The sequence below is a fragment of the Nomascus leucogenys genome, chromosome 8 (assembly GCF_006542625.1).
Source record: "Nomascus leucogenys isolate Asia chromosome 8, Asia_NLE_v1, whole genome shotgun sequence".
Taxonomy (NCBI): Eukaryota; Metazoa; Chordata; class Mammalia; order Primates; family Hylobatidae; genus Nomascus; species Nomascus leucogenys.
Window position 1 is genome coordinate 90,333,984 of NC_044388.1, and position 14,224 is coordinate 90,348,207.

General features: G+C 51.8%; 1 protein-coding gene across 4 annotated transcripts in view; it reads right to left on the reverse strand.

The window, feature by feature from the left end:
• AKNA (AT-hook transcription factor) overlaps positions 1–14,224 on the reverse strand; it is a 63,609-nt gene continuing 49,385 nt past the window's right edge. For all 4 annotated transcript variants that reach the window (XM_030817687.1, XM_030817685.1, XM_030817684.1 and 1 more), the window contains 7 exons: positions 11,621–11,797; positions 10,562–10,677; positions 9,759–9,905; positions 7,610–7,705; positions 5,917–6,033; positions 5,441–5,633; positions 1–1,200 (listed from right to left, as the gene is read on the reverse strand). In XM_030817687.1, coding sequence (XP_030673547.1) covers positions 948–1,200; positions 5,441–5,633; positions 5,917–6,033; positions 7,610–7,705; positions 9,759–9,905; positions 10,562–10,677; positions 11,621–11,797 — 1,099 coding nt within the window. In that variant the 3' untranslated portion in view covers positions 1–947. The remainder of the gene's footprint in view (positions 1,201–5,440; positions 5,634–5,916; positions 6,034–7,609; positions 7,706–9,758; positions 9,906–10,561; positions 10,678–11,620; positions 11,798–14,224) is intronic.

Consider the following 14,224-nt stretch of genomic DNA (forward strand, 5'->3'; position numbering starts at 1 on the left):
TGGCTTTGGGTATTTTTTTTTTGTCTTCTTTTCTTTTTTTAAGATGAACATTCATTCTTCATTTGCCCTCGTAACGAAAATAGATTTTTAAATGCCTCAAATATACAAACATCATTGATACACACACATTCCAGAAATGCAGAGGTATGCACTGCCACGGGGTAGGGGTGTGGGAGGCGGCCTGGCCTCATGGCCACAGACCGTGCCCTAGCCCGGGCCTGGCAGGTAGCTGGCCACTGATAAATGCCGCTGGGATCCTAGGAGAAGCTGGGGACCATGCATGAGGTAATGGAGGGGACCGTGGTGGATGGCATCCTGGGCACTTTGTAGCTTATCTCCATCCCAGCAGGTCTGAGGGAAAGGCCTCTGCTGCCATAGAGAAGGTGGACACATGTCCCCCTGGGGCCCTGACATCCTAAAATGCCCCACTGACTGCCAGTCACTAGGAGAAAGGTCTCCGGCTGTGCCCTTCCCAGAGATGCTTGCCCCAGAGTGACTGGTCACAGGTGGGGGACAGGTTTGCTCCAGAAACCGTATGCCTTTCTTTTCTTGTCTGGCCCCCTAAGGAGGACCCAAGATCAGGAAACCTCCCCAGTTTAAAAAAAATTGTCCATCTGTATATAAAATACCTATTATTAGCTGGAGTTGGGCACATGCAGGACCAGGAAAGACTGCTCGAGGTTCTGCCTGGACCGAAGGAGGCCTCGCTCACAGCACCTCTGTGAGGGGACTGGTGCTCCTGGGAAGTCACTTCTCTTGGTAACCGAGCTGACACCCCCTCCACTTGGAAAGCACAGGGACTGAGCAGGCGGGGCCTGTGCTGCAGGGAGACCCTCCTGGTGAGGAACTATGCGGGCCTTCTGGGCCTCAGCAGCTCCAGCCCACTCCTGGCCTGGCAGGCCACCTGCCCACCCACCCACCCATCTGTCTCTGGGCCCCCAGTGAAGTCAGAAGAGGCAGGAGCCCCGCAGGCTGTGAGCCTGGCGCAGGTCAGCCGACAGCGAGCTTCTCATCTGCCTGGTGGTGGAGCGGACGCTCTCGGCAGCCTGCACGGCCCGGCTCAGGGCCTTGTTGAGCTCCTCTAGGTCGCCCAGGTCGAGCTGGATGGAGTGCCGGTGTCTCCGGGCTGGTGGGGGCGAGGCTGTGGGTGGCCACTCGGTGGCTGGTTGGGCTGAGGTAGGTCCTGCGGGCGCATAGTACCTGAGGAGAGAAGTGAGTGGGCTCGTTACACATGGGGAGGGCTGGGGACAAGCCGAGGAGCACCGTGTGTGGGGTCAACCCCCTTCTAAATCCCAGCTGGGCCACTGGCTCCTACTCTCTGGGTCTCAGTTTCTTTACCTCTAAAATGGGAATAATAGGCACACATCCAGGGATTTCTTAGAAAGATGAAGGATGATAACAACATGAGTGCCTGACCCAGAACAGGTGTTCAAGGACAGGAAGTTCAATCTACCTGTTCATCTGATTTACTGCCCATCTAGTACGTGCCAGCCAGTGTGCCAGGCTCTGGGGTTACAGTGGGACAAGAAAACACGGACTCCAGCAACCTTCTTGGAGCCGGATCTTGGGAAGGCCAGGATCACCCTAGGCTTGATAGCAAAACCCCGTCATTGAAGAATATCTGCGGGTTCCATTTGCCAAGCAAGGGATGCTGGAGAAAGGCAATAATTAATAATAATAATAATAATAATAATAATAATAATAATAGGGATTCTGCAGGAGTGGGAGGGTCTGGCCCCATGTCCTGGGAAGTGGGTAGAAGGGCATCCTTCCTAGCCCAGTCCTACAGGAATGTGAGGTGTTGTTTTAAAGTGCTGCGGGAATGGGCTGACAAGCCCATTGAGAGGAAGCATGGATTTCCTTAAGAGGTGACAATGGCATCCGTCAGGGCCACTAAGTTTAGGGTTCAAGGAAACCAGCAGTGGGCAAGAGGGGGTGTGGCCTCAGCACTGTTGAATAAAGGGTGTGTGTGGTAGAGGAGGGAGATAAAGAAGCATGGACCTAAATCAGGAATAAGTTTAGGAGGACGCAGCAGAGTCATTCATTGGCATCTTGCTTGGCACGCTGTAAACTCTGGCTTCATTCCTGAGCCCCCGCTCTCTAACTTGCATTATTATACAGTGTGTAGAAACAGATGATCCAAACAGACATTTCTCCAAAGGAGATATTCAAATGGACAATACGTACATGTAAAGATGCACATCCTTAGCCATCAGGAAATGCAAAGTGAAACCACTGCACACCCCCTAACATCAAAAAGGACAGATAGCACCAAGTGTTGACAAGGATGTGGAGAAACTGGAACCCTCAGCACTGCTGGTGGGAATGTAAACGGTGGAACCACTGTGGAAAACAGTCTGACAGCTCCTCCAACAGTTAAGCCCAGTGCCTAGCCCAGGGCTGGCATCCTCATCTTTGGTACCCATGTACCAGTTGGTGCCTTCATCTTTATTTTACAGATGAGCAAAGCAGAGCTCAGAGAAGCTAAGTGATTCAGGAGGCAGTAGAATGTGCCAGCCTTAGCAGCTCAGGCCCTGAAGCCCTGCCCCAAATCCCAGTCATTCTGCTGGGCTAGCCATGGGACTCTGGACAAGCTAAGTCACTTTGCAAGGCCTCTGTTTTCCCACCTAAAACGACCACAGTTAGCAACCTCTCAGCTTAGAGCTGATGGAAAATTCAGGTAAAAAGCTGGCACTGCCTGGCTCCGGCAAGTGCTCCATAAACGTGAGCTCCTAAGACCCAGGGTCAGACAGCTGGAAGGAGCAGCCATGGGTTCACACCTGGGCCCATCTCTCCCCACATATCTAACGTATGCGAATTGGCAAGCAGCAGATGCTGATAAAATAATCTGAACTGTATGAACGGGCTTCTTGGATCCCATAGGCAGCAGCCTGCACTCCCTCCTCTAGGGACCGTCTGGTGTAACTAACTACAGAGGCTCCTCAAATTACGATGGGGTTATGCCCCTATAAACCCGCTGTAAAGTCAAAAAATCATAAATCGAACCATTATAAAAGTAGGGACTGTCTGGGCTGGGTTTTCATACACCCCCACCTTCTGTTAATTTGATGACCAATTTGGCCTGAAAGTTACCCAAAACTCTCCCTAGGGCCAACACTGAGAAAGTCCCTTTAGGCTGGAAAGTCTCGGCTGCAGGGGCTATGGGGCGGCTGCCCAGCAGGGGGCAGCACAGGCCCACTCTGCTTTCCAAACTACACTGGTTTCAACCACTGGGCCCACTCAGTCCTGCTGACCAGCAGCGGGAGAAACTTCAGGGTGTCACCAGCGCAAATTCTAGCGGCATTAGAAGCACCATCATTATTGGCCAACTTCTATGTACTATGGGCTTTCCATGCATTAATTCATTCGATCCTCACCACAACCCATTTCGCAGAGAAGGAAACTGAGGCATAGGTATAACCCGCCCATCCTGACTTGGAAACAGCAACCTGGTGAGTTCTGCCCACAGGCCTGAGCCTGGAAGAATGTGAAATGGGGCCTCAGGAGAAGTAAAGACTCCATGGCTACTGTGGGGTCACCAAATTCTGGGCAAAACCTTTCCCGACCAATGAGTTGGAACACTGGCAGGCGCCTTCCCCCGTGTCTGCTGGAGGTCTGAGCATGCAGCATTGGTTCTCATCTCTGCTGGAGTGGAAGAGTCCTTAACGACTTGCTCAGACTCAGCTGAGAGGGCAGCAAGAAAGCAAATTTACAGACCGGGCATGGTGGCTCACACCTTGTAATGCCAGTGCTTTGGGAGGCCAAGGCGGGCAGATCACCTGAGGCCAGGAGGTCAACACCAGCCTGGCCAACATGGCAAAACCCGTCTCTACCAAAAATACCAAAAAAATCAGCAGGGTGTGGTGGCGCACTCCTGTATTCCCAGCTACTTGAGAGGAGGAGGCATGAGAATAGCTTGAATCTCGGAGATGGGGGTTGCAGTGAGCCGAGATGGTGCCACTGCACTCCAGCCTGGGTGACAAAGCCAGATCCTGTCTCAGAAAATACATATACATAAAAAATTTTTAAAAGCACATTTATAGGCCTGGTCCCTGAATAGAGGACCAGGGCTGGATGGCACCTTGGGCCTCTGCTCCACCAAGCACCAGCCCTCACAGTGACTCAGGCCCTCACTGCCCACATACCCAGGCTTCTGGCAACACAGCCACTGAAGACATCCAGTCCCAATCGACTCATTTCACAGCAGGGGAAGGGGCAGAGAAGTAGCTGCCGACAGTTGAGACAAGAAGACAGGTTTCCTACTTCTGGGGACTGGGCTTTTGTCCCTGCACAATCCTATCATGTTGAACCCACTTTTACTCCTTTTTCTCCCTACTAGTGACAACACTGAGCAATAGCAACATTCTCTGTGATGGCGAAGCTACTGTTTGCTCAGCAATGAGCACGTGCCCACACGGCACCACAAACTCCACACACTTCTCATTTGGTTCCTGCCATGTGCCACACTTAATCCTCATGCACAGGATTAAGTACGTGGTTGAGACTCTTCCCCCATTTAACAGACAGGGAAGTTGAGGCTCTGAGAGGAAGTTAGTTTGCCAAGGCCACAGCGCTACTAGGGGGCAGATGGGACTCTACTGTAGCTCTGGCCAACTCCAAACCCAAGCCCCTTCTGTCTCGGCTGCCCTGCCTCTCCCGGCTTGACTGATGTTACGTCCAGAATCTGTGCAAAAAGTCCTACAATATACCTGACCAGGACTCCTCAAAGATGTCCAGGTCATCAAAAACAAGGAAGGCCTGAAGAACTGTCACAGCCGAGGGGAGCCTAAGGAGGCATGACAATCGCACACCACAAGGGATCGTGGATGGGATCCTGGAATAGAGACAGGACTTTGGAGGAAAACGGCCTGAAGAAACTAAGAACTTCAGTTACCAATAATGTATGGATATTGCTTCACTAATGTGGCCAATGTGCCAGATTAATATAAGATATTAATAATAGGGGAAACTGTGTGTGCAGGAGTGAGGAGGATTGTGGGAATCTCTCTGGAATCTCTCTGCTCAATTTCCCTATAAATCTAAAACTGTCCTAAAAAAATAAAGTCTATTAAAAAAAAAACCCCAGTGCTCATCACTTACTTGCTGAGAAAATCCATAAGGAAAATGGAAGATGGTTAGGATTCTCAGTCTCCACAAAGTTGTAAGCTCCCAGAGGGCAGGGCCCTCTTGCCAGTCCCCTTCACTGCTGGGTCCCAGGGCCGAGCACTCTCCTTGGTACGTGGGTTTGTTGAGTGACTATATGAGTGTCGGCTTTGTTGAGTGACTATATGAGTGTTGGGCACCTACCGCATGTTATCCACGCAGGGATAAAACGCAGGAGGAGTACACTGCATCTCAGCTGCCCCACACCGGTATGAATGCTAACATATTCAGTGATCTATACAAAGAGGCTGGGAAGGTCAGAATGAAAGGCTCTTACACAGCGGCAGGTGGATAAGGCATGATGGGAACCGAGGAGACGTAGGCAAAGGCCGGAGGGGCTGGTGCTGGGGGCGCTGTCGCCAGATACCATAGTCCGGGGGGCGGGCGTGTCGACGACCCCGCCTGCTTGCTCCTCTGCTTGGGGCTGGGAGTTGAAGGTGCTTTTCTCCTCGTGGTGGCCTTCTCTGCCCCTATCAGGGAGGGAACAGCACAGAGAGACAGAGTCTGACCACTTGGCAGATCCAGCCAAAGATGGAGGGTCCACCCAGCCCTTCCCCTATGAGAGCTGGACAGGCCCTACCCTGTGAGACTCCACGCTGGGGAGGTCTCTCTTTGGGGAACAAATCCTCCGCCCCAGTTGCTCTGTCCCAGACTGGAAGAACAGCTGCCCCAGTTAAACTCACCCAGGTCTAATAACCCTGGTCAAGGAGAGCTGAGGGTCTGGCTAAGAGAAGAAACAGTGTTTGTCCCTACCAGAGGTGGCTGAGCCTGGACCATCTGCCTCTGGGGGAGACCCAACTCGACCACACAGGGGACACTGAAGGGTATCAGCGGGAGGCGGTCCCAGTGGGTCCCCTGTGACAGCACCACCTAGAAGACGAGGAAGCGATGTCAGGGGAGGATTACATCTAAATCATCGGATCAGGAGCCCCCACGCAGGCCTTCTGCAGCACTGAGCTCTCCTCGGGACCCACTGCAGAGGGGACAAGCTGCCTCCATCTGGGTGATTACACTGACAACAACCATGACAGTGAGAGCAAGCATTTAATGAGCCAGGCCCTCTGCTAAGGGCCTTCCCGCATTGTTTTATCAAATCCAACAAGCCACTGTCCTCACTCCCCCACTTTACAGATGGGGAAATTAAGGCTCCAAGACGTCAAGTAATTTACCAAGGTCTCAGAGCTGGGAAGCAGTGGTCCTTGGATCCTAGGCCCGGGCTCTCCCAAATGCAGTACCCCCCCCACCCCCCCCACAGTGAGACAGACCCATTCTCCACGTGGGAGTGGCCCAGAACAGTCCCCTGGGGAACCAGGGGGGTCAGCAGAGGCAAAAGGGAGCAGGAGGAGAGTGGGTGCCATTGTTCTCTTCCCACATAAATCCCCAGTGCCACACCTGTGTGAGTTCCAGGGCTGGTCTGTTTCTCTTTCAGGCCTTGGCTCAACCACCACTCCCTCTGGGAAGCCCTCCCACCCACCCAGGCAGAGTCAGGCACCCCCCAGCCCCACTCATGCTCCCCTACCCCAGCTCTGGCCACTCTGCTTTGTTCTGTGTTCCTTGGGGACAGGGCCCAGGGCCCCATAGGGGTAAGTGATGAATGAATGAATGAATGCATGCATGCATGAACGGAGAGGCCTGTCAGGACTCTAACACTAGCACAGGCAGAGCATAGTGGTGAAGAGGTGGGACTTTGGAGTCACAAAGACCTGGGTTCAAATCCTGTTTCTGCCACTTGTAAGCTGTGTGCCCTTGGGCAAGTTACTTAATCTCTCTGAGCCTTGGTGTCCTTGCCTATAAAATGGACGTAATAGTACTGCAGTACTTAGTTCATAGAACTGTGAGGATTAATGTATGCGAAACCCTTAACATGACACCCTCTATAGAGAGGGACTTAATAAATAGCAGCTCATTATCATCAGTCATTATCATCACTATTGCTTGAAAAGTCCTAGAGACCATCTCTTCTAATCCTTTCATTACAGATGTGGTGACAGATATAGAGAAGTCAAGGAACTGGCCTAAGGTCACACAGCAAGTCAGTGGCAGAACTGGGACTAGAACCCATTGCCTGGATTATCGGGCCACTGCTCTCTCTGCCACTTCTCCCTATGGGCTTGGGGGAAAGCATGAGGGGTGAAGGGAGGATGGAGGGGAGAATAAGACATAATCACTGATACCAGGTCCCCTGCTGCCTGGAGACCACCTATCAGGACCCTTCAGGAACTTCTTAAATCAAGGAGGGTGGCTTCAGGCAGCAGCACCTGAAGCAACAGATGTGCTGGCAGGACACCCAGAAAAATCCTCTTCCCTGGTCTGTCCCTATAACCCACTGCTAAGTTCAGGGCAGGCCAGATCTTGTCAGATCTTGCCCTGAGGCCAGATCTTGGCCTGAGGGCAGGAAGCTGCAGCCACAGCTGCCTGGGCCAGTTTTCCAGGTACCATTCCTTACCCGCATCCTGGGTCCTAATGGGCCGGCAGTGGGGACAGGAGACTGTGTCATTGCCTTTTGGGACCGCCTTAGGGGACAGAACACGGTATTCGCGGCCTGGGGAAAGAAACCAGAACTGTCAGTATCAACCCTGTGGATGGATGTAAAATTGAGGAGGATTCTGGAATAATGATCTCCTCTTCCTCCAAATGGTTTTAATAGTCTCTGTCTCTCTCTCATGTGTGCACACGTTGTGCACACAAGCATCATGTGTAAAATATGTATATATTTCAGTATGACATACATACACACATATACGTCACTGAACATCTTTGTGTCTGTTTATTGTAAGCTTTTTCCAGACTCCTATTCTGTTTCATCTCAGATCCCAGAACCAGCTGACATCCAGTAGCAACCAACATACCCAGGCTAAGTCAGGATTTGAAAGCAGGCCAGGAAGAAATGATAAGCAAAGCAACAATAAGAAATGAACAAGTGATGCTATTCCCCACACCCCGGCTTGCTGGTTTGGATCTGAATGGCTCGGGCACGGGGTCAGTGGTGTTTTCTCCCCATGCTCTGAGTGGCTGTAACACGGGGATAAACACAGCGCCCATTTCACAGGCTTGTTGGGAGAACTGAACGGGGCCGTATCCGTGTCGTGCTCCACCCAGTGCCTGGCAGATGGAAAGCACTTGATGTTATTAGAAAGCTGAACGGACTGTGGCCTCCTCACCCAGCCCCACCACCTCCTGCCTTACCCACCCCTGAGTTTCAAATAAGGCCTTCTGGGTGACACCTGAAGCCACTGTGGAGAGGTCTCATCATCTCATTTCCCTCCTGTGCTGTTCTGGCTTTGTGTATGTGGCACTGAAGGTAATTGCTCTTATTTTCCCGATGCGACAGATGAGGAATCTGAGGGTCAGAGAGGCTCAGAGACATTTTCTGTGAGACTGACTTCAGAGTCTTTGGTTTTGACTTCTATACTCTCTTCCTCTCATTGTGTTGGAAGCATTTCTCCAGGTTGAGCTCACTTTTAAGGGTCGAGATCACCTTTAAAGGATGCACAAAACCTCATCCAATGACATCATCTCTTTCCTTTTGCTAGTAAGTCCACAGAGAGATTGTCTGGTGAGCTTGGAGGTGTTCCTGCTACTCTCATTTCTAACTCCTTGGCCTCTGTCGACTCCCTCATTATGCTCCATGGAGCAGAGTGTGCCTCTGGCCTCTTGCCTTGTCCCCAGAATCTGAGGTCAGCAGCCCTCCCTCTTCTGCAAGGTGTCTGTGAGAGACGATGCCTTTACTATAATTACCTATTGGTTATCATCTTCTCTGCTACAGTCAGATTCATGAAGGTGAGAACCATATCCATATATATATATATATTTATTTATTTATTTTTGAGACGGAGTCTCACTGTCACCCAGGCTGGAGTGCAATGGCGCGATCTCGGCTCACTGCAACCTCTGCCTCCTGGGTTCAAGTGATTCTTGTGCCTCAGCCTCCCAAATAGCTGGGATTACAGGCACCTGCCACCACACCTGGCTAATTTTTTTGTATTTTTAGTAGAAACGGGGTTTTGTCACATTGGCCAGGCTGGTCTTGAACTACTACTGATCTCAGGTGATCCTCCCACCTCGGCCTCCCAAAGTGCTGGGATTAGAGGCGCGAGCCACCACGCCCAACCCATATTTTTGTGTTAATGTTATAAGCACTTGAAATGCTACCATGTGTCATCTCAAGCCTTTACTCTGTGCCAGGTCCTACTTCTGAGACACAGGGGCCCTCTGGAAAGGAGAACCTGAAGGAAGCCAGGCGCAAATGGCACATCCAATTCAGTGTCCACCCTGTATGCTCCGAGCTGGAAAAGTGTAGGTGATCAGAACTTTAGGATCGACCAGCTGAACAGACTTCCCCGAACCAAGCATGGGCCCTGGCAAAAGGGTGGCATCAGAAAGTGTTTGTTGAATGAATAAACGAATGAATGAATGAATGAACAAGTACACCGAGATTCATGGAGGCAATGCTCCCTGCTAGTTTTCATATCATGGAACAGATAGAAAATGATATTTGAATGGCCCACTGGGTATATGGAAAAGGCTTCTCATAACAGAGGAGACCCCCCTGACGCCAGGGGCTGCACCTATCCCGGCCCTCCCTCCTGACCTACCTGTGTATTGGCCTCGGAAGGTGACCCTGTCTGGCCAGCCAGCACTGCCCACCCCTCTCTTTCCATCCTGAGCTGCCTGTGGACTGTCCTTGGTGGTCTTGCTCTTCTCAGAGAACAGTGGCGGGGAGGGCAGCTCAGATTCTGAACCTGGGGTGGAAAAAGTGGGGCATCAGAGGGGGCAAGGGGTGGAGGTCACACTTCTCAAGGAGTGGGTATACCATGAGTTTAGGCTCTGGGGTGGATAACTGGGTTTTAATCCCCATCTCTCCCTTAGGAGTAACAGCTGGCATTTCCAGAACCCTGCCCCCTGCCAAGTGCTAGTCTAGATGCTCTGTGTGTGCGTGCTGGACACCTTCACAGCAACCCCACGATGTGGACACTGTTATTACTACAGGTGAGCTGTCCCTTTAACTGCTCAGAGCAGGTAAACAATTCGGCCAAGGACAAGTGGAGGGGAGCTCGGTTGATCCCGGCTACTGACTCCAGAGCCCTGATCCTTTAGCACGTCCCCTGCGCTCACTGGGCTTCAGCGCCTTTATCTGTGAAATGTGGATAATATGACCATCTTGCAGTGGAGGTTAAGCAAGACAGCAGCTACAAAGCCCTTACAGACACCCTACACACAGTAGGTGTGCAGGACATTAGAAGTGCACTGTGCTTCACAGCACTATAATATCCTAAAACAGATGCACAAAAACCCTTCTCCAAGTTTCCTTGAATGCTGTTGCTGTGGTCCCTGACCACTGAGCCAACATGCTCAGACTGTGGCCTCTGGAAATCAGCCTTCGCAGGTGGTCACTTACTCAGGGACAGTCGGGGCACCTCCCGAGGCACTGAGGAAGACCTGGCTCGCTGCCTTCCTGGAGGGACAATCTGCTCTTCACCTCTAGGCTCACCAGGCAATCTCTCTGTAGATTTACTAGCAAAAGGAAAGAGAGATGATGTCATTGGATGAGGTTTTGTGCAGCCTTTAAAGGTGATTTGTGAGAAGCTCAACCTGGAGAAATGCTTCTAAGACGATGGAAGGAAGAGAGTATAGAAGTCAAAGCCAGACTCTGAAGTCAGTTTCACAGAAAATGGCTCTGAGCCTCTCTGACCCTCAGTTTCCTCATCTGTCAAGTGGGGATAATAAGAGCAATTACCTCAGAGGGATATAAAAAGATTAATGAGAAAATGTTCATAAAACCCTTCATCAAGTGCCCTCCCATAGAAAGACTCAAAAGAAGCCAGCTGATTTTATGTCATTGTCATAAATGAACCAACACCGAATTAGTGGGTGACAGGGTAGGCATCCTGGCAATGTTCCAACTCTTTGGTTGGGTGGTGGGTCCAGGGATATTCATTGTATTATTCTTTTTTATTACTATTACTATTATTTTTTTGAGACAGTCTCTCTCTGTTGCCCAGGCTGGAGTGCAGTGGCACAATCTCGGCTCACTGCAACCTCCGCCTCCTGGGTTCAAGCAATTCTCCTGCCTCAGCCTCCTGAGTAGCTGGGATTACAGGCACATGCCACCATACCCAGCTAATTTTTGTGTTTTTAGTAGAGACAGGGTTTCAACATGTTGGTCAGGCTGGTTTCGAACTCCTGAACTCGTGATCTGCCCACCTCGGCCTCCCAAAGTGCTGGATTACAGGCGTGAGCCACTGCGCCTGGCCTATTCTTTATTATTAACATAGAGGTTTATATATTCCTTTGTGCATTAAATACTGCACAGTGAACAAATTCAACAGTGAATGAATGAATGAGAGTGGGACGTGGCAGTGCCTGAGTCCATATGTCTGGGGAGAGCCAGAGGCCAGCCAAGACTATCTTCTGTGGCTGCCACCAGGACAGAGGTGGGAGTTCTGAGGTCACCCACCTGCCATAATGGGAACCCCAGGTGGCTGGGGAGTCTGCTGGCCGGCCGCGGGTCCGGGTGGGGCGGTCAAAGGCAGATGCTGGGCGTGTCGGGCTGCCCTGGGGTGGCCGGTGCAGGCTGTCCTCCAGCCGCAGACGGAGCCGGGACACCTCTTCTTGCAGCTCACAGATGGCCTGGCTGGGGTTGGAGTGGAGACAGAAACAAAGAACAGAGGCATGAGGAACAGAGCTGCAGCCACCCGAGTATGCCAGGAGGCGGCAGCCTTTGTCCCTTCACAGCAGGCACAGGGTCTATCTCTGCTGTCAAATGATTCTAGAACTTTCCTGTGCAACACTTTTCTTGCTACACAACTTGACACCTTTCTGAGTTCATGTCCCTGTGCATTCAGTGAACAAAACAGAACCTTTCTTTGAAGTTTTCCCTTCCTAACACATGGGGTCTGAGTAGCTGTTCAGAAACACCAGTGACAAATTCTCAAGATGGAGACGAGGATGCAGCATACAGAGGGTCCTAGCTACAGTTCTGCCATAAAATACCAACCTTCACTCTATGTCCAGGCCCAGCTCCTCTCCCTGCCACCGTGCAAGCCCATCTCTCCAGACCTGGCAGAAGATGCTTGTCCACCGTCTCCCCACACAGACAGTGAGCCACCAGCAGACAAGAAGGAAGCGGGCTTCCTGTCTTATAACCCCTGAGGCCCTGCACCTTGTGGGTGCTCAGGAAACAGTACTGCAGTGGATCTGGGCTCTGAGACGGAGCAGAATAAAGGGCTGTGAGTGGAGAATGGACAGGGAGACACCTCAATGCTTCCTAGCACCACCTGAACTGGGAGGGCTAAGAGGAGGCTGGAAGCTGTCTGCAAGACTGTAGTAAATCCTGGTGAAACCCCCAACATGGTCCAACCTCCAGCCTCCAGCACTGAGGGAGTAAATCCTGTCTGCGTTTCTCTCCAATCAGTACCTGCATCTTCAGGGTCTCGTTTTGTGGGCATTGCTGGCACCACAGCAGACAATCCCGCCCAGATACCCCTCCCCACCAGACCCCCTCAACCACGGAGCAGCATTAGAGCCAGGCTCAGCAAAGCCACCGTCCAGGCTGATGCAGGCTCCACATCTACTCCTTGGTCTGGCTTCTGGGTGGGAATTCCCACTGGGGCCATTCTTGCCTGGTGGCCCCTGGACTCGTGGGTGAGTGTCCCCTGGTGCCACCTCCAGCAGACATGAGCGCTCAGATGAGTGTGGCAGAAGGAGTGGAGGCCTCTTCCTGGCTGTGCCCCAGCGCTGAGTGTGTGTGTCTGAGGGCAGCGGGTTCCCTTGGTAATCCCCAGGGAGACGCTTGCTGGTGTTTCTGAGGCAAAGCCAAGAGGGCAAGGGTGGGCGGTGGCTACTGGAGAGTGACATCTCCCCGCCCCCAGTTAACTCCTGCAAGGGAGAACTCTGACTCCCAGTCAGAAGGCACTAAAAAAGAGACTTACCAGGCCGGGGGCATGAGTCAGCCACTTGGGTATCTCAGTCTCCCTGATGTAACTCTTTAGTTTCTTACTGAGTGCCAGCTGGCACTTAACATTCATCTTTCTCTGCAAACTTACTCCCCTGTCTCTGCACATGGCATCAGCATCTACCTGACTGGCCAGACAGAAATCTGAGTCACTCTAGATCCTCTCCTTCCCTGAACATCCCTGAAGTTAATCAGCTACCAAGTCTCATGGGCCCAACTTCCAAAATACCTCTTCCTAAATGAATCCCTTCTTCCTCTCTGTAGGGGCCCTCCCCAAGATGCCACCCATCATCTCTCTCCTGGATGAGGCAGCCTTCTCAGCAGTCTCTTGGTCTCCGTTCTCACCCTGCTGGTGGCCAGAGAACTCTAAAACATAAACCTGCCTACGCTACGTCCCTGCTTAAAATCCCCTTCCCTGTCCTCTCAGCCTTTGTGCACTCATGGAATATGCAGTGAACGTCTCCCCTTACCCATGGCCTTCAGGCCCTGTAGGATCTCCCATAGGTCTCTCCTCTCTACCCCTCTCTTCCTTTACTGCTCAACACCCCACCCCCTCACGCTAGAGAATCTGGCTGACCATTTAGCTCCTCCAAGGTGATGGGCACTCTCTCAACTTTAGACCTTTGCACATGCCATTCCCTCCACTGACGATACTCTTCTACCTCTCTTCCTTCTGATGTCTGCTGAGATACCACTTCCTCCAGGAAGCCCTCCCTGAAGCCTCTAACTGGATTAGATGCTGCTGTGCTCCCACCGTCCTTTAGTCCTCTGCCATCATGGTATTTATCACAATGGAGGGCGCCACTGCCTGTTTCTTTGTCTGTTCATCCTACAAGATGGTAAGCTTTATGAGGCCTAGGATAGAGTCTTGTCCACATTGTATTCCCAAGGCCTGGCATACCCTAGACAAACAAGCCTCTAATTCCTCCACTGATGTCAGGGGAGCCTGCAGGGGTAGACTTACTAAGACAAGGAAGCCAAACGCCAGCAGCTGGACACAACTTTGCATGTAGGCAACATGACAGCCTCATGCCTGTTCGAGCCAAAGAAGCCTTGGCTGGGCCACCACCGAGCAGTCTCCCCAGCACCTCCCGGGACAGACACCCA